The sequence below is a fragment of the Mesoplodon densirostris genome, chromosome 10 (assembly GCF_025265405.1).
Source record: "Mesoplodon densirostris isolate mMesDen1 chromosome 10, mMesDen1 primary haplotype, whole genome shotgun sequence".
NCBI lineage: Eukaryota > Metazoa > Chordata > Mammalia > Artiodactyla > Ziphiidae > Mesoplodon > Mesoplodon densirostris.
The window spans coordinates 105,508,926-105,528,987 of record NC_082670.1 but is presented as its reverse complement, the minus strand read 5'-3'; the positions used below and the strand labels follow the sequence as shown (position 1 = coordinate 105,528,987).

At 46.8% G+C, this 20,062-nt stretch overlaps 1 protein-coding gene across 4 annotated transcripts in view; it reads right to left on the bottom strand.

Moving 5' to 3' along the window:
• Positions 1-20,062, bottom strand: part of IFT122 (intraflagellar transport 122) — a 70,330-nt gene that overhangs the window by 41,463 nt on the left and 8,805 nt on the right. For all 4 annotated transcript variants that reach the window (XR_009533649.1, XM_060111597.1, XM_060111598.1 and 1 more), the window contains 7 exons: positions 16,554-16,632; positions 13,949-14,025; positions 11,742-11,808; positions 10,656-10,802; positions 7,376-7,451; positions 1,082-1,273; positions 785-923 (listed from right to left, as the gene is read on the bottom strand). Coding sequence is in view for 3 of the 4 variants with exons in the window: in XM_060111597.1 (XP_059967580.1) it covers positions 785-923; positions 1,082-1,273; positions 7,376-7,451; positions 10,656-10,802; positions 11,742-11,808; positions 13,949-14,025; positions 16,554-16,632 (777 nt within the window). In the remaining variant the exon portion in view is untranslated. The remainder of the gene's footprint in view (positions 1-784; positions 924-1,081; positions 1,274-7,375; positions 7,452-10,655; positions 10,803-11,741; positions 11,809-13,948; positions 14,026-16,553; positions 16,633-20,062) is intronic.

Below are 20,062 nucleotides of genomic sequence, written 5' to 3'. Positions count from 1 at the left end.
CACTCTTGCTACAGCCCAGGTGGAGAAAATGTCCTCAGGAAGGAAACCGGGCAGCTACCCAAGTAGCTACACCCTCACCATCATAGCTGGAATCCTCAACCAGAGGTGCTGCTCCCAGATGAGGACCAGAGGATGCCACCTGAATCTGCAGGACAACCCTCGACCTGGATCCCTACCCACAGGCCCTCAGCTGTGTGCTGTGGCCAGCACATCTGGATACGAATGCACTTGAAGTCAGTGCATTTAACCAGCATGGCCACTTGGGTGGACAGAGGAGGAGACTGACTACACTAGGCCTGGAACCCTGATCTTCTGACCAAGCCTGTGCAACCCGCTGCGGGCTTATCTCTGGGAGAAGGACTCGCCAGGAGGCGAGTGGAGACAGAGCTGACGGAGCAGCACCCCCGAAGGGACTGTGACCAGAGAGGATACAGGTCCACAGAGACCCATGCAGGTCAGCCCCAACCCCCAGCTCTAATTTGTGATACGTTATCCTCCTTAGCCAGGGAGCCCACGTTCCCCTCAGTATTATCTGCGAAATTCTCTGAGTCTGTGCTTTTTTCTTTTTTCTTTTGTTTTGGAGAGATGGGTTTATTGCTTTCAAAGACATCTACATCCTCTCCACACCCCACCACACAAAAAAAGCAAAAGCTGGTGGCCCAGCATGTTTCCAAAAGACCAAGGAGAAACATTTCCTACCATTTCATTTGCCCTGTCAGGAGCCCTCTCAACCTGCCCCTCTTCCCAGTGTCTGGAGGGCAGAGGGGCCATACCTGCCTTTTACCTTTCTGCTCGGTGATCAGGTGCTGCACGATGACATCAGTCATGCTATCCCTGTAGGCATATCGGTCCTTGTAGAGTCCGTGGACTGTGCTGAAAATAAGCTGGTAGAAGGAAATGGTGCCATCCTGGCAGCCTACCACCTGCAGAGAAAGAGAGTGTCAATTCCCAGCTCTCTGTGGAGAAAGAGTCGACCCTCCCGCTTGTCAGGAACGAGCGTCAGTGATCTGACTGGCTAAACATGGCTGATGTTCGGTGACTACTCTGGCAATGGCCCATCAAGTGAACTCCCCCTTCTTACCACATAGTTGGAATCGGGTTTCACTTTACACGTCCACACCCAGGAGTTCTGCTCCCCAACAGTCCCGAGGCGCACTCCATCCTTGGTGAAAAGGGATACTTGCTTGTCTGACCCCCCCAGCAAAACGTACTCCCCTTTAGTAAAGTAGCTGAGGCAGCAGGGGTCAAAGTTCAGTGACCGATCCTTCCCAATCTGAGGAAAGAGAACACACCGAGGGAAATCTACTTCTCAATTCATAATAATCACAACACAATCAAGGGCTTTTCCCTCCAACTTTTAGAGGGAGCTGGGAAGATTGGGGAGAGCTGGCCAGCATTCTCCCGTGTGTGACTGATTCCATCATGAACGCAGGCCAGTCCTCTGGAGCACCCTACCTCTCCCCTCCACACAGCCAAATCCTCCAGCGTCTTCCCAAGTCCCACCCAGCAGCTCCAGGGGTGCGTCTTAGCTCCTCAGCCAATCTGCACCCGGGATGGTCTTTCTCCCATAGGCTTTCCTCCACACATGGCCTTTACAAGCGTTCAGGATTCCCCTCAGCTTCTTTTCTTTTTCCTTTTCTTTCCTTTTCCTTCCTCCCTCCCTCCCTTCTTTCCTTTCTTTTTTTTGTATTTCACAAGACTAAGTCCATTCAATTTCCTAAAAACTGTCCTTTATTCTGAAACTACACTCATCCTAACTTCTCTTTATAACAACCTTACTGAGGAATTTCACATACCATACAATTCACCCATTTAAAGTGTACAATTCATTGGCTTTTAATATATCTGGAGTTGTGCAACCATCATCACTAATTCTGGAACATTTCCAACACCCCAAAAAGAAACCCTGTACCTGTTAGCGGTCAACCCCATTCCCTCCTCTTTCCATCCCCAGGCAACCACTAGTCTACTTCCTGTCTATAGATTTGCCTATTTTGGACATTTCACATAAATGGAATCATAAAATACGTGACCTTTAGTGACTGGTTCACCCTTGTTGTAGTATGTATCAGTACTTCATTCCTTTCCATTGCTGGATAATATTCCATTGTATGGATATTCCCCATTTTATTTATCCATTCATCAGTTGATGGACATTTGGGTTCTCTCTATTTTTGGCTATTATGAATAATCCTGATACGAATATATGTGTACAAATTTTTGTGTAGACATATGTTTTCATCTTTCTTAGATACACGTACCTAGGAGTAGAATTGCTGGGTCATACAGTAACTTCACGTTTAACCTTTTAGGAACTACCAGACTATTTTAAAGTGGCTGGCTGTACCATTTTATATTCATATCAGTAGTAAATAAGGGTTCCAATTTCTCCATCCTACTGGGTGTGAACTGGTGTCTCGTTGTGAATTTGACTTGCATTTCCCTGGTAGCTAATGATGTTGAACATCTTTTCATGTGCTTGCTGGCCACAAGGATATCTTGCTTGAAGAAACGTCTATTCGGATCCTTTTCCCATTTTTTAACTAGGTTGTCTTATTATTGAGTTGTAGGAGTTTTTTACATATTCCTAGATGCAAATCCCTTGCGATAATCAGATAAGCAATTTGTAAAACTTCTCTCCCACTCTGTGCACTGTTTTTTCACTTCTGATGGCGCCCCCTCTGCTTTCAGAATGAAGGTCGAGCTCCTGAGCTCTGTTCCCAAGATCCTTCTCTCAGCCAAAATGAATTTCTTCTAGTTTCCTGAGTGGCCCATGCTCTTTCAATCCTCCGTGACGACACAGGTGCCAATCTCCACACCACCCCAGCGCTGGCCAAGAGTGCCCTTTCCCTCTTCTTCTCTGCCAGGTGTCATCTCCTCCAGGAAGCATCCCCCAGTCTCCCTGCCCACCCAAGGCCTAATTAAGATCCATCTCCCTGTGCTGGCCTCTCCCACAGCACTTCTCTCACTGCTCTGTAGTTGCACATTTAACCTGACGTCTCCCCACTAAAGCCCACGCTCCTCACTGTCACCTGGGTCCTTTGCTGCCCCTCCCTGAGTGTGCCTTCTGTGACAAAAGGCTATTTTTTATTATCATTATTAAACTAATAATCACTTTATTATAGAAATAACTCTAAAATCCTGGTTTCTCCTTAAGTTTTGCTCAACTTACAGATATTTGTTCAACTTACAAATATTTTCCTATTTATAAACCTAGTAAAAATAAGCAACCAGGGCGTCCCTGGTGGCGCAGTGGTTAGGAATCTGCCTGCCAATGCAGGGGACACGGATTCGAGCCCTGCTCTGGGAGGATCCCACATGCCGCGGAGCAGCTAGGCCCGTGCACCACGACTGCTGAGCCTGAGCTCTGGAGCCTGCGAGCCACAACTGCTGTGCCCACGTGCCACAACTACTGAAGTCCGCATGCCTGGAGCCCGTGCTCTGCAACAGGGGAAGCCACCGCAATGAGAAGCCCATGCACCAAAGGAAGAGTAGCCCCTACTCGCCGCAACTAGAGAAAAGCACGCGCCCAGCAGCAAAGGCCCAACGCAGCCAAAAATATAAATAAATAAATAAATAAATAAATAATAAAAATTTAAAAAATAAGCAACCAACTGAAAAGGAGTCTTTCATTAAACTTTACGGAATTCAATTTTGAACAGACCATAAAATCCCTTAGTCTCATTTACAACTTAGTTAATTCCCTTAAACTAATTTAAACTGCAATTATTAACTTAATATACTCAATTTTCCTTTTTAAGAATTTCAAATGCCTAATAACCAAAAGTTCCCCTCATACTTACATAATGATAGTAGCTCTAATGAGAAAACTAAAAAATCGTATGAGTCATGGCACGGAAGGCTTGCAGCTTCTGGTAATGCTCACTAGTTGCCACTGGACCAACTCTCCTACAGGTAACAAATAACTGTAAACTCTGGACCAACTATAAACTACAACCACCTGGAGGCACTGGAGAGCAACCAGAAGCAGAAAGAGACGTAAGACACAAATGCATCTGGAAGAAGGGAATGGCGTTAGGTGAGTTTCTCATTTTTTTAATGGCTTTTTGCCTGAGGGCAGGCACTGTCAGTGACCTGATGGATAAGCACAGAACTTGGAGCAACCACAGCGGCTTGCAATTGAGGTGGGAAATCCCAGAAAAGAGACAGATGCAGAGGGGGAGCCCCAACCCTGCACATACACTGCTGAATATCAGGAGCCCCTTGAACTACACACGCCACGTGTGGGGCAGATGCCAAGCAGCCTAGCAAAGGCTGAAGAGCTGAACAGAGACTCCAGCTGCTGCCCACATAGGAAAGGTACAATTTAAATGTTGAGTCCAGCAAAGTTAACTACCTGCTTAAGGGAAAAAAAAAAAAAACTACACAATAATCTTAAGAGGAACATGACAGATGTTCCCTATGCTGTATCATTCACAATGTTCAGAATATAACCCAAAATTCCAAAAAGCAGAAAAGTGTGAACCATATTCAAGAGAAAAGACAACCAATAGAGACTGACCCCAAGATGATTCAGAATTTAGAATTAGCAGATGAGAATTTAAAAATAGCTATTTTAGGGAATTCCCTGGCGGTCCAGTGGTTAGGGCTCCGAGCTTCCACTGCAGGAGGAGGCACAGGTTCGATCCTTGGTCAGGGAACAAATATCCCGCATGCCATGTGGCACAGCCAAAAAAAAAGCCATTATAACTATGGTCAAGAATATAAAGGAAAATATACTTGTAATGAATGAACACATACAAAAGAAGAGCTAAATAGAAATTCTAGAGCTGAAAAATACAATAACTGAAACAAAAATTCACTGGATGGGCTTAAGAGAAATATTACAGATGACAGAAGAGTCAGTGAAGTTGAAGACTGAGAAACAGAAATCCTCCAATCTCAAGATCAGAGGAGAAAAAAAAGATTTAAAAAATGAACAGGACCTCCGTGACCTGGAGAACAATATCAAAAGGTCTAACATGTATAACTGGAATCCCAGAAGGACAGGAGAGAATAGGGAAGAAAAGTTATTTGAAGAAATAATAACCAAAAAATTTTCTATATTTGGTGAAATAATAAAGACATAGATGTACAGAATCAAGAAGCTCAGTGACCTCCCCCACAATCCCAAGCCAGAAAATATAATAAATCTCTTTAACATTCCAATATTGCTTAGGTACTTAATAAAAATTTCTTTTATCTTTCAATTTAAAATTTGAAGAATAAGGGAGTTCGCTTCCACTGCCACGGGCCTGGGTTCAATCCCTGCTCGGGGAACTAAGATCCTGCAAGCTGTGCAGCATGGCCAAAAAAAAATTGGAAGAATAAAATTGATTACTAGATTATGTCTTTTAAATGGTCATCGTAAGACAAATCTGATAGAGATTCTAATAGGGATTCTAGTACCAGTCTGCCTGGGTTCCAGTCCAGGCTTGACCACTAACTAAACTGTGTGTCTTTGGGCAATTACTGAACCTCTCTGTGCCTCAATTTTCTTAGATGTAAAGCGGTGATAATAGTATCTACCTCACAGAGTTGTTATAAAGATGAAAAGAATTAACCTTATAAAGAGTTTATACAATGCCTGAAACTCAATAAATGTTAGCTATTGTCATTATTAAGCCATATCCCCTTAAACATTACAAACACTTAAAATGCCGAAAGTACACATTATACCTAAGCCTAACACAAAAGTATAGATTTGATCTACTTCATCACCGTATATTTAATTCTAAATCTTCCCAGATTTAGAACACACTTACCCACTGAGGAAACAATTTTACTGTCCCAAACAAGTTATCTCAGCAGAGTGAGGTTGCTTATCATTCAAAACTCAGGGCCACAACATGAGCTCTGGAGCTGCATACATGCAAGATACCTCCCATGGCCTGGCCCCCACGTTGAGCTCTTCTTTGTGGTCACTATAGCAATGAGACCCCATTCCTTCCCTGTGTAGTGTGGATTTTTGTTCCCATGAACTTCCAATACCCACACCCGATGTCCACTACACAGTAGATATGCAATAAATATTTGTTGAATGATGATGTACACACATTAAGTGGAGGAATAGATAGGGCCAGGGCTAGATGCAAGATGATAAAAATGAGGGTTTGGGGAAATCAGCCATGGGAAACTGAGAAAACACTCCTTATTTTTTCTTTACTTAATTACAAAAGAAATGACCAACAGTAAGATGAGGTAGAAGAAATGGCCCCAAAGGTAGGCCACACATACCTGATACCTTTCCCTCCTAGCATGACATTTTTTGAGGAGTAAGGATGTTGTTAAACAAAAGCTCCATTGAACAGGCTGTAATTCTCACCTGCTTGTATGCGGTTCAAGCCACCCCCACTACCTTCGCTCTAATCCTCAGTGTCTTCTGCCTACTAACAGATTTTCCTACTACCAGGCTCTATCTTAATCCATCCGGCACAGAAACAAGGAAATCTTCTGAAATGGGAATCTGACCAGGTCACTCCCTACCTGGATCTATGGCTCCTGAATACTTACAGTAGATGATGTTCTAACTCCTTATTCTCACTAGTCAGGTCCTTTACAATCATGTCCCCATCTTCCTTTCTACCTCCATCTTTGTCCACAAGTCTGGGGATCCAGTCACCCTGAACAATCACTGTCGCCGGAACTGTCACATATTTTCATTCCTCCCTGCCTTTGCAGATGCTACTTCCTCTGCCTGAAACACCATTCCCACTGCCCTCCGCCTAGCGAACTCCTGCTTGTCCTGCTCAGAGCTCACCTCTACAAACTCTCCGGTCTCCACCAAGCAGTGCTGCCATCTTTTTTTGTGTCCCTATAGCTGTCTATCTGTGCAATTCTCTCTCATGCCACGGATCACACTGCACGAGGACTGCTGGTTATCCCCACCAGCCTGTGAGCTCTCGCAGAGCAGAGGCACTGACTTACACAGCACTATGTCAGCAGCTCCTAATAGGTGAAGGGCTGGCCTAGCGGCTGCTCATAACTGTTCACAAGGTGAATAAATCAAATACAGAAAGGTAGGGTCATGACTAGAACCAAGACTTTACAGACCAAGCTGCGTTTCAATCCCAGGTGCCATCATCTACTAGCAGTGAGAGACCTTGGACATAATATTTATTTCACTGCTCTAAGTATTATCTACTCGTTTCTGAAAAATTGATCAAAGTACCTACTTCAAAAGGATTTGTAAGAATTAAATGAGATGAAGTATGCATAGCACTGAGCACCGAAGCTGGTATCACAGTAGATGCTCAATAAACAGGAGCTAACAAAAATAATGTACATTATTAATACAATCTTCAAACATGAAAATACACTAAAACAGGCATGACTGAAACTGTTTCTCCCATCGGGCTTGTACAGAGCTACATACCTGTTTTCCACTCAGCTGGTAGAAGGAAAGTTTCTGTCCCCAATCAGCTACAGCCAGGATGTCATTATGTTCCTCTCTAATCAACAGAAGACAAAAAAGGTTACGTGGGGCCATGGCCTGCTCAGGAGTGTAGCCCTCATCAGCATCTACATCTCAGTGTAGCCTGAGAGTTTAACAAACAACAGGAAAAAGAAAGCCCTGGCCAGGCTGTCAGGTTGCCAAATGTTGGACAAGAGTACAGAGGCCAAAAGTTGTAACGTGGGCCTACCCATCAATCAGTCCAATGGGAAGGGACCAGGTCAGATTCAGCCCTCCCGGGATCTGTTATTTCACTGAATGCCCTACCACTCAGGTGCTCGTGGTGCCAAGACACGGCCACAATGAAGAGGTGAAACCTCTCACTTCAGTTTCCTAGGAGCAAAGCTAAGGAACAGCAAGGTTGCGGATCCAAGAGTGCTTCTCTCTTACACACTATAAAACATGGGCAGATGGTGGAGAGATATGTCTTCTGCACTGGGAAGGCATGGATCATCTGATTTTTTTAATGGACAGAGGGGAACTTGGCTTGCCTCTCCTCAAGAGGGAAACTAACACCTAAAACTAGGTTCTCTCACAGTTGGGGTTTTTGCACAGATGAAAAGGTTCACTGGACCTAATTTAAAAAAAAAAAAAAAAAGACCAACAACTGTCTTTGAAACTGAGTGCCTATCAGGATCAGTGTCTGGGAACTGGGGCTGTAGGACCAGCACAGGAGAAACCTCCTCAGCTAAGGCTGGGGATCAGGCTACTCAGGAATCTATTTCAAGAGACAGACGTTCCCAGCCCTTGAGTTCTGGTCTTAACCCACCTAACGTTGCCTCCTCTTTGTTTACTCATTCCAGCTTTTTGAGCCCAGGGCCTTGTGGTCATCTGGCAGCACCATGAGATATGCAGGCAAAGCATGGTGCAGCCCTATCTGCAAAACCCAGCCAAGAGTGGCAAAACAGCACTAATTCGTAACTAAGGGAAAAAAGACAAAGATGGAGAGGGATGGAGCGGACCCACAGGTGAACTTTCTGTGAATGGCACTGAAATCCAAACACATCCAGAGGCCCAGGCTACAGTGAGCCCTCTTGGGGAGACCACATACAGCTCTGGGCCAGGTTCAGCCCCACAAGCTGGATGGGTGGTTTTCAACCTTCTTTTCCCCTTTTTTCCTCCTGGCAGTGGGACTCCTTACCAAAACAAACACTTGTGCTCACAATTAAAGGGTCTGCTCTGGCTGAAGCACAGATAGGGACCTGAAACCCACCCTTTCCTCCCTTCCTTGTCCCCCACCTCCCATCTTCTTTTTCCAAGGAAACCCAGGCACCACAGAACACAGTTTGAAAAGTCCTAAGCTCGATCACTTTTGCCCAACCAGAATATCCTGGCTCCCGCACTCCAGCCTGCAGTGTTTTCCCTACAGGTAACCTCGACTGAGAGAAGGAAGGACGGCTGGACAGTGAGGATTTGGCATGAGGACTGTGGGTAAGATGGGGGTCTCCTCTCTGATACGTGTCCTGGCAAATACAAGGTGAGGTGCGGCGTGGAAACAGGCTGAGAAAGTGTCCAGTAAGAGAGGAAGTGTTCACTGAACCCCTGGGCGGCCATGCCAAGGGCACATGAGGCAGGCACTAAAAATCATGTTTCTCAAAGGACCTCTAATGTTACCGGAAAGAGTTCACTCTATGATGTTAAGCGGAAAAAAAGGAAGTAGGATATGATTTGGTTCTTTATATGAATACACTAAAAGCCTGAGGGGAAATACACTAAAATGCTCACAGTGGTTTCCTCAGGGGATGGGGTTTTATAGAAAAGTCAAACTTTCTCCCTTAGACTTTTCAGTATTTCCTAAAGTCTCTCAAAGAAGAATTTTATAACTCACAAGTTTTGAGGGAGTATCCCCCCTGCTGGAGGAGCCTTCACCAGCAACACCCCCGCCCCCGTCCCTTTTAGAAAGGAGCTTCGGAGCAGCACCTGCCCCAGCAGGTCTACGCTGGGGGCTAGACCCTTCCAAGGAGGGTTCTCGCTCCTCGGGACACACTCACAAGCTGTCGTCCCTGGGACGGTCATCCTCTTCCTCTGGCTCTTCCTCCTCTGCCTCACTACCCTGACTACTGTACACTGCTGACTTCAGAGTGGAAGGGATTTCCCGAAAATATCTGTTGACAATGACTTCCTCGGCATCCTCGTTCTCTCTGTTCATCCAAAAACTCTCCCATCGGCTGCAGACAGTAAGCGGCTGTTCACAATCACATTGCCTAGAACTACACTAAAGCTGTAATTTCAAAACCTGTCAAGGAGCCCCTGAACCCCACCCGGAAAAGGACAGCAACCAGGTACACTGGGTGTCCTGCTTCTCATGAATTAAAAATGGTACCCTGAAGCCACAAAGTCATCTGTGGCCACAAAAATCAAACGGCAGGAACTCTGGGGTAGGCTAATGGCCTCTGAAGGCATTAGACATACATGGTACAGCCCTGGGCTGGACAAAATTATTCAGGAAGAAGCATAATAATCTGATGTAAGAAAAGCAATGAAATTAAACTACCTTCTAAATCAAGTAGGCACCACCTGTAAAATGACATTGGGCTGGTAAACATTAAGTTCTTTACCTTCAGAGGACTCTGTGGGGGATATTGGTGGTTTAATAATATTACAGAATTATACAAAGAGGATGTAAAGCTATTAGTCCACCGTCGAAGTCACATGAGCACAGTAAGGAAGACGTGTGTAAGGTTAGAGAAGGTAGATGCCAACTGTTTGTGGAACTATAGGCTTTGGGGACATTTATACTTAACTTTGATGTTTTTTTGACAAGGGCAGCAAAATAGGCTCATGAAAAAGTAAAAAAGGCTCAAGAAAAAGCACATCTTCTGCTCAGACTTGGAGGGAAGAACTGAAAGGCGGAAAAGACCAAAATAAAGCCACAGCAGAGAGGTGAGCTACTGATTCCTAAGGAAATGGCTCTCCTGTGTCACATGCGTACATGATCTCTCTCCCTCTCTCTCTCACGCACACACACACTGAGCTGGTCTAGATAGCTCATCTGCTCAGCTCCATTTCTGGGATTCATTCCAAAACTCAAGATGGGCTCTTTAAAAATTCCATTCACATGGAATAGGTTCCAAAACAGATCAGTCACATGGGGTGAGAAGCCTCTGAATCACGGAGCCCTCAGGAGGAAAGAACTCAGCCTGCTGAGGAAGGCCTTCTCCACAGAGTTTCTGGCCTAGGAGGAGGACAACTGTGTGGTCACCTTGAAGGGTTCCAGCAGATGGACCACAGCGGGGAGAGGGAGCCCCCTGGCCGCTCAATCTTCACCTTCTCCTCGCCGTTTCTGTTCCGTATGCTGATGATCCCGTTGAACATCCCCAGAGCCAGGTACTGACCGTCATTTGTCCAGCTGTTCAAACAACCAACAAAGGGCATGGGGAGGGGAAAGGAGCACACAGAAAGTCAAAGCTGTGCAGATGATACCTTGGTTGAAACAATCTGATGAAGCGGCAATGGCTGGACTCATCCTGACCCTGATGTAAAACTCAGAGGGTCGAACTGAGAGTCCCATCTCTTCCCGGAGCGGAGGGTGAGACGTGAAGGTGGGAGCACCTTCTTGGTGCCCACAGTCTCTGTCTACACTGCCACAACGGCCCTCAGCTTCGCCTGCACTGCGGGGTCAGCCTCCATTCCCTGCTCGCCATTTCAACCTCCTCCCACTTCCAGTGCACCTGAAGAACAGAATCTGCGTCTTGGTTGTTGCTAGCCTCTAGAACAGGTGCCTAACAAATGCTGAATGGAAAAAAGGCTACACTCGGAAGCTGCGCAGCAAGACCCGCCACCATCTGAGAGCGTCTACCGTGTGCAGGCACCGCGCTGCTTGCTTTAAACTCATTAGCTCGTGTGCATTTCACAACAGCCCCATCAAGTCAGCATCTTAATCCCCGTTTGTCAAATAAGGAACCTCCTGAGGTCAAAGAGCCTGTCAGCCACTGAATGTGGATTCGAATCCAGATCTAATATCAAAGCCCGAGCTTTCTCCAGCGCATGTGCTGCCTGGACCAGGACAGCCTCAGGTCCCCAGAGCCTCCCCTGAGCACGGTTTGAGGCTGGGGAGGCCTGCTGCTAGACAACTGCACAAAAGCAACCTGCAGTTCTCTTTTGCTTGCCAATCAAAAGCACAGGTTCTTCCCATCAAGGAGACCACGAGAGAAGAGAAGAGGAAACATGGGGCCCAAACCAACTAGGTAGCACAAGACCTTCTCTACTGTGTGAACTAACCAGACTTTGAGGGTCTGTTTGAAGAGCGGGGAACAAAAAACTGCCTTCAGAGCTGCCCTTAACTTACCTGCAGCAGGTGATCTTGCTGCTAGATTTGTGCTTAGAGACAGACTTCTGTTCAGGAGACCATAAGCCTTCAACACAAAATAATATAAAAGAAGAGAGATTGGTTGGGACATTACTCAGCAACAAAAAGGAACAAACTATTGATACATACTACAATTTAGATGGATCTCCAGGGTTTTATGCCGAGTTTAAAAAGCCAGTCTCAAAAGGTCATATGCTATATGATTCCATCTTATATAAAGATGGGGAACAGATGAATGGTTACCAGGTACAAGGGGTTAGTGATAACAGGAGATGGGGGAGATGAGGGTAAAGGAGTATCTTTGTGGTGATGGTAATCTACACAGGGGATGAAATGACAGAACTATATACACACATTGTGCCAGGCCCCATCTCTTGATTTTTGATACCGTACAACAGTTACATAAGCTGTATCCACTGGGGAAACAGGAAGAAGGGTACATAAGACCTCTCAACTATCTTTGCAACTTACTGTGAATCTATAATTATTTCAAAAGAACAAAGAGAGGAAGATATATTGGTGAATTGATAGCCAACTTTTCAGGAGTTTAAGTCAAAGAAATGACGTTTCACTGTTCATAATTACTACACTGTAACCAGAGTACAACTTAGCATTCAAAGTAACGAATGACGCTTTCTGAGAATCCAGTCTCTCCTGACCCTATCTGGGCCGTGCCATGTCCCTGGCACACTGGTCACCTTCGGCTTGCTACCTCCTGCCGGTGACTCAGTGGCCCACAACAGGTGTAGGTCTAGGCAACATAAGCAAATTCTACTCTTTGCCTGAGCCATAAAGCACGGCCAAGGAGGTAACCCTAGGGCAGAAACGCATTTACACAGCAAGGTGCAACATCAAACAATGTGCTTACCCTCTTCCCTGCCCAGAATGCCTCCCCTGGCATTTCAGCCTATGCACACCTTACCTGCGGTCCACCAAGGCCCCCTCAGAGCCTCCAGCTGGAGGAGACCACACCCTCCAGGCCCCGTGAGGCAGCGCTGCCCAGAGCAGACTCGAGATGCAATCACACGGCCTAGGTCCAAGCCCTGGGTCCATCCCTTACCCGCTGGGTGACCTCAAGCGAGTCACTGGACTGCTCTAAGCCCAAGTTCTGTGCCTCAGTGGAGTGGGGATGAGAATAATACCTGACCTTGGGGTCGTCACAGAGCTCACACAGGAATTTGTTTCAACTCTCAGCACAGTGCCTAGCGTATCACAAACATTCAACAAATATTATTCCTTAATAGTATATTTTTACAAATTCTTCCTCCCTACCTGCCCCCGATCACAAGCTCTTTGAGGGCAGGAATTCTATTTTGTCTTTTTCACGCCAAAAGTAAGCACCCAGACCAATGCCGCACATGGAGAAAATGCTAACTTTTTAATGAATGACAGTCCCTTCCCCTTTTATTTATACAACGTGCTTTCAATTACAGCCTCTCTTTGGAACCTCAGAACTCTATCAGTGGATGGACTGGGGATGCATTCATCTTAGGTCAGGAGGGAAACAAAGGGATTAGATCTCTCACTCCTTGACTTCAACAATGGCTGTTCTGTTGTAACCACTATCTCTTAGCAAGGAAGACGGAACTTCTGAGCTGTAAGCCAGAATCGACCTTGAAAAGAGAACATGCAAGCCTCTGCTCGCCTTCCTGCCTCTTCACTGACGTCTCACTGCTTCTCCTCTGTGCCAGGACCACACCAGTGCCGTGTGTGGGGTGGGTGAACTCCTCGGGGCATTCAGCCCCTCAGGGAGGACAGCCACAGCCACTGAACAACTAATGGGGACACGCTGCACAAGAAGCACAGCGAAGCTTTCCACACGGACACGGACACTGGGGGACCCGGAGGTGGGGACAACTGAACTGTCCCTGCCAGGGTGAGGCGGGGAAGGCTTCCCAGAGGTGGCAACACCAACGTAACGCCTGTGCTCTCCCACCCCTCTGACCATCTCCCTCCCAGGGCCCTTCTTGCTGTCTCGCAGACTTCTTACCAGACTCAGGGCCATCACTCACTCTCTTGGATTCTACACAACTTAAAGAACAAGTGCCAGCCTCCCTTCAGCCATTAAAGGTGGGGAGAACGGCATTAACTCTCTCAGGACAAAACCACCACATTCCGGATAGATTTCAGCACTTTCTGCCAATTTTCAGTTATTCCCAGACAAGACACTGGGGATCAGAACCTACCAAAGTCACTGGAGGAACAGGACGCCAGCTGGTGGGTAACAGGGTTGTAGGAGACACACTGGATAGAATCATTGTGCCTGGGAAGTAAACAAGTTTAGATGATTATGCAGCAAACCACAAATGCTTCAGTGGCTACAGCTCAAGATTTTAATGATGGGTCCACAGCCTCTCTGACTCTGCACCGTGAACTCTGATGCAAGTGACCAATTAAAAGCACAGGGATGAGTTCTCCCCTCCTGAGCTACCCCCCACCATCTTCCTCTTTCAAACATTACCCACCCACCAGACTGGCCTAGCTTAAATGCCACCTCCTCCAAGACTAGCGTGCTGCACACCTCTGGTGTGCCAGCTGGTAAGAGAATGATGTAAAACACCTCGTCTAGTGCCAGGTGCATAAGAAGTGCCATATTAAGGGCCATAACACTTATTGCTTTGTGGAGGCCTGGAAATACATTCATTAATACAGGATGGAGGTACAATGAAAATACTAGACCAATATCTGGAAACATCTGAGATTACAATGAAAGCTGAGTGAGTCATGTACCACAAGGGGCGTCTCAGCCTGAGTTGTTTTTTGCTTTTTGTTTTTAATTAATTAATTAATTAATTAATTTTTATTTTTGGCTGCATTGGGTCTTCATTGCTGCACGCGGGCTTGCTCTAGTTGCAGTGAGCGGGGGCTACTCTTTGTTGCGGTGCACGGGCTTCTCATCACAGTGGCTTCTCTTGTTGTGGAGCACGGGCTCTAGGCGTACAGGCTTCAGTAGTTGTGGCACGTGGGCTCAGCAGTAATGGCTCATGGGCTCTGGAGTGCAGGCTCAGTAGTTGTGGCACACGGGCTTAGTTGCTCTGCGGCATGTGGGACCTTCCCGGACCAGGGCTCGAACCCATGTCCCCTGAATAGGCAGGTAGATTCTTAACCACTGTGCCACCAGGGAAGTCCCTCAACCTGAGTTTTATTCCTCCACTTCTGGGTAATACTTTACTTACAACCTCATTCATTCATTCATTTATTCATTCATTCAAATGTTGATTTGTTGATTTATACATCGGTGTTCACAGCAGCATTGTTCTGAATAGCCAAGAGGTGGAAGTAATCCAAATGTCCGTCGACAACAGATGAATGGATAAACAAAATATGCTCTGTACGTACACCAGCATATTATTCAGCATTAAAACGTAAGGGAATTCTGACACAGGAACCTTGAGGACATTATGCTCAGTGAAATAAACCAGTTACAAAAGGACAAACACCACAGGATTCCACTTATATAAGGTACCCAGAGTAGTCAAATTCATAGAGACAGAAAGTAGAATGGTGGTGCCTAGGGCTGGGGGAGGGGGAATGGAAGTGGTTGCTTAATGGGGATGGAGCTTCCGTTTTGCAAAATGAAAAATAGCCCTGGAGACGGGCTGCACAACAACATGGATGTACTTAGCACTACCGAACTCTACACTTAAAAATGCTTAGGATGATATGTTATGTGTATTTTACCACAATTAAAAAGAAAAACGGGCTTCCCTGGTGGTACAGTGGTTGAGAATCTGCCTGCCAATGCAGGGGACACGGGTTCGAGCCCTGGTCTGGGAAGATCCCACATGCCGCGGAGCAACTAGGCCCGTGAGCCACAATTACTGAGCCTGTGCGTCTGGAGCCTGTGCTCCGCAACAAGAGAGGCCGCGATAGTGAGAGGCCCGCGCACTGCAATGAAGAGTGGCCCCCACTTGCCGCAAGCAGAGAAAGTCCTCGTACAGAAACGAAGACGCAACACAGCCCAAATTAATTAACTAATTAATTAATTAATTAATTATTAAAAAAAAGAAAAACGATCATTTGTTGAGTACCTACTACAGGCCAGGCATTGCACCAGGCACCAGTGACACAGCATGAGCAAAACAGACGCAGTGTCTGTCCTCATGGAGCTTACAGGCTGATGGGAGATGTCAATCAGCCACCAGAATAAGTGTAAAACTACAGCTGTGAGGGACTTCCCTGGCTGTCCAGTGGTTAAGACTCCATGCTCTCACTGCTCAGGGTACAGGTTCAGTCCTTGGTCGGGGAACTAAGATCCCACATGCCGCACATTACGGCCAAAAGAAAAAAAAAAACTACAGCTGTGAGAAGCGCCATGAAGGAGACCCAATCAAGGCTCCAGGGGCAGGAAAGGCTTCACAGAAGCAGCAACATCTGAGATGTGCAGAGTGAGTAGGGGTTAACCAGGCAGAGGGACGGGAAGAACAGGAGAGCCTCTGCACTGAGAGGGGCCTGGAGCACACTGAACCCAAGTCTCAGGGTGTCAACAGTGGCTGGATGTGAGGCTCTTGAAAAAGGACAGGTCGGGGTGGGGTGGAATGTATGATATCAGATTAACTAAACTGGGCTACACGAAAACACCTGGCCCAGTGCTGGCCAAGCCAGCAGTGCTCAGGAACTGTTCCCTCACTTACTCATTCCCCAACCTTCCCAGCGCACAGCCCCACAACTTCACTTGAAGTTCAACTGCAGAGAAAAAAGTCCTCCCTGATAGCTTTGCTAAGGGGCTTTTGCTACAGTAGCTCAGTAAGAGGCAAACTAATAATACCGTACACCTAAACGGTTACTTACGTGTACTTCAGAATGCCTTCCAATTTTGACGTCCAGATAATAACACTTTTGTCAGCTGATCCAGAAGCAAAGCGCTTGCCTAAAAGTGTTTTTAGAAAGAATAAATTTTCACATTCATTTAGGCCAGCATTTTGCAGAGTATTTCTTAGAAAACGACTTCTTTAAGGTCCCTAGTAAGTGTCAGCTGCTTCTCTACCCCTTCTTCTTATCTGTACTGAGTGGCAGTACTTTGGAGTCAGGAAGTTTGAGCTCACATCCTGCTCCGTCTGGCACTAACAAAGATGTACTGAGGGCCTAGCACATGCCAGCATCATGTTCTGTGCTCAGAATCAAGTAGTGATTAAAACATACACGCTGCCTACCTTCATAGAGTTTGTCTGGTGGGAAAAGTAGGCATTAGATTAAATTAATCCAATTCAAATATGACGTGGTGAGAAAAAAAAGCAGGCCCTACGAAAGAGAATACCTGGGGACCCAAGTTTGGTGAGGGAGGTTTCTGTGAGAATGGTAACTTTCATTGAGACCTAAAGGTTGAGCAAAGCTTAGCCAGGTGCAACGAGAGGAGAGAGACCCATCCATATGGGTCAAACAGATGTGCAAAGGCCCTGAGGCAGGAAAAACCTGCATGTGTGAGGAGCTAAGAGGCAGCCGGCATGGAACATCAAGGGCAAAGGGTGAGGTGGGTGGGGGAGGGATCTCTAGGGGCTTCGGGGCCACGGTAAGATCCTGCTCTCTATCCCAAAGAAAGGCTTTAAGCAAGAGTGACAGATGAGATTCTCATTTTCACACTGCTTGGGCCATGTGACAAAGCTGCAAATACGAAATAATAGAAGCTGCTCTTATTTCTTATTTCTGTCACTGCTCCCTTACACTGGCAGGCAGCAGGTGATGAAGAGTGCGGGCTAAGGGCTCAGAGTCAGAGCTGGAATCCCCAGTGACGTCACCCACCAGCTGCAGGACCAGGAACAAGCTACTGAACATCTCTAGGCCTTCATTTCCTCATTTGAAAAGTGGACGCAACAACAGTATTTACCTCATAGTTGTTGTGAAGATTAAATGAGATTAAAGTGCTTAGGTCTGTGCCTGGCCTAGAATCAATGCTAAACAAAAGTAGCTATTATTATTATTTCCTTACATTGCCTTGTGTTGCTTTCCTTGAAGAAAAACTAGTTCTTAATACACCTTTGTATCATAGTTGCTCATTAAATACTTATTAAATTTAAGGGGGAAATCGGAAACAAGCAAAATCATCATTTTTTAAAGAGCAAAACCAAATTCAGTGTATCCTCACTTCTAGATCCAAGGGGAAAAGACTTCCTTATCATTCCATGAGTGTCACGGGGGGCAGCATGATACACCAGAAAGAACAAGGGCTCTGCAGTCAGAGGATCCAGGTCAGGCCCAGCTCTGCCACCGTCACCCGTAATCGCTCCAAGCCTGTTTTCTGATCCGTGAGAGGAGCTGCGATCCCTTCCCTGCCTCCGTCAGAGGGCTGCTGGGAGATCAAACGTGACGATGTGTGTGGCAGGACTCTGCAAAACGCGGACAAGTGCCCCTGATGGCAGGTCTCACTCTAAGATCCTCAAGGGCCTTGATGGTGCTGCAAGCCAAAGACGCCCTAGGCTTATCAACTCTGAGGCCTCACAGGTCTCCCCACAGTACTACTCTGAACTCAAACTCAAACACGCACATAAAAAAATATGACTACCGTGGCATAGCACTCCTGACGACCAGGCAAGAACTAGCGTTGTCTTTGCCACTAACTCGCCGTAGGACCTCAGCCAGTCGTGTACGACTTCTCTAAATCTTTATGTAGGTGTAACATGAAGAGATTGGGCTAGATCAGACTAACACTGTGTGCCCCAAATTGTGTGTATACATGAAGTATGTGCATTTTTCTAGAGAGGGGTCTATGGCTTTCATCAGATTCTCAAAGAAGTCTGCCATCTAAAAGAAATTAAAAACCTGGAGGCTGAATGATCTCCATGGTTCATTTAAGCCCTGTACCAGCGATTCTGCGGCTTCTCGGCAGTGGTCACAGAGGGCCATCTCTAATCCTACATCCACTTGACACATGAGGAAATCGAGACTCAGACGGGGCAAGAACCGCCTCAGACTCACAGCAGTTTTCGGGATGGAGCCGTCTCCTCCCAAAGCCCACGCTCTTCCCACTGATGCTGTGCTGTGCGTGGCACGGATTTACTTTTAACTCTCAATGTCCGTTTCACGCAGCCGGTGTGACCATCACCTCTCCTCTTTCTCACCCCACCTGGTGCCCTAACGCCAATGACCCTTCAACCCCACTAGAACCTCCCTCACCCCTTGTGGTCCTCTCACCCCTCATTACCCAGCAACAAGGTTGCTCACCCCTCATTACTCAAGGTCAATGTATATAATCATTCCTTTGCATACCTCCTCTGCCCTTGCCCTCTCACTGCATCTTCAGAGGTGCTTGTAAACCTACCACTCTGGTTAAATCCAACTCTCCACCTCCTCTGTCCCTGTATCTGTGCAGCTCAAAGTGATGGAGAAAAAGACACAATCGCACCACTGATCTCACTTTCAATTCATGATCACCAGCTTTGGGTGGGCCCTTCGTGTAGCTAGGGTCTCACTATACCTGCCGGGGCCATTCACTCAGCCCCTCAACTAGGTGGTGTTTTACTTCTTTTCCTTTTTCTTCAACTCTCGGACACCTCCTTCCCTATCCTCACTCTCAGATGTTGCTGCTTCCTGTTTCACTGAAAGAACGGGAGAGCATTCTGTTAAGGCTCCTACTACGACATGCCCCCGCTGCCAGCACTTGCAGTGACACCCTCCACTTCCCACCATGCTCACCTCTGCCCTGGACCCCCTCTCCTCTTCCCACTCAGCAACTCTGCTCCAGCAATTCCGCCCCCCACCTTACAGCGTCAACTTTCCTCAAACTCAACACGTCTGAAACTGAACTCCGGATCTTCTGCTGTAAGTTTCTCGGCCTGTAGCCTTCCCCATCTCAGTGCAGGGCAACTCCATCCTTTCAGTCATTCAGGTCAAAAACCATGGAGCCACCCCCGACTCCTTTCTTCACGCCCCACGTTCTGTCAGGCAATCGTACTGGCTCCACCTTCCAACTGTATCCAGACTCTGACCACTCCTCCCCACTTCCTCTGCTCCTACAGGGTCTGAGCTGCCATCACCAGTGGCTGACGCTTCTTCACTCGTCTTTCTGCCCAATGCTCAGCCCTTGCAGGCTGTTCCCAGTACAGCATCTGGAGGGATCCTTTAAAAATATAAATCCCATCAGATTTCTCCTCTGCTCAGAACTCTTTAGTGGTTCCCTGTTTTCAGTGAGAATCAAAGCCAAAGTCCTACGAGAGCCAACATAATCCAGCCAGCCCACACCTGCTACCTCTCTATCCTCTTCCCCTACTGCTCCCCACCGATTCCCTCTGTCCCAGCCCCAGGAAGGCACACCCCACCTGAGGGCCTCTGCAATGGCCCTTCCCTCTGTGAGGAGCTCTCTTTCC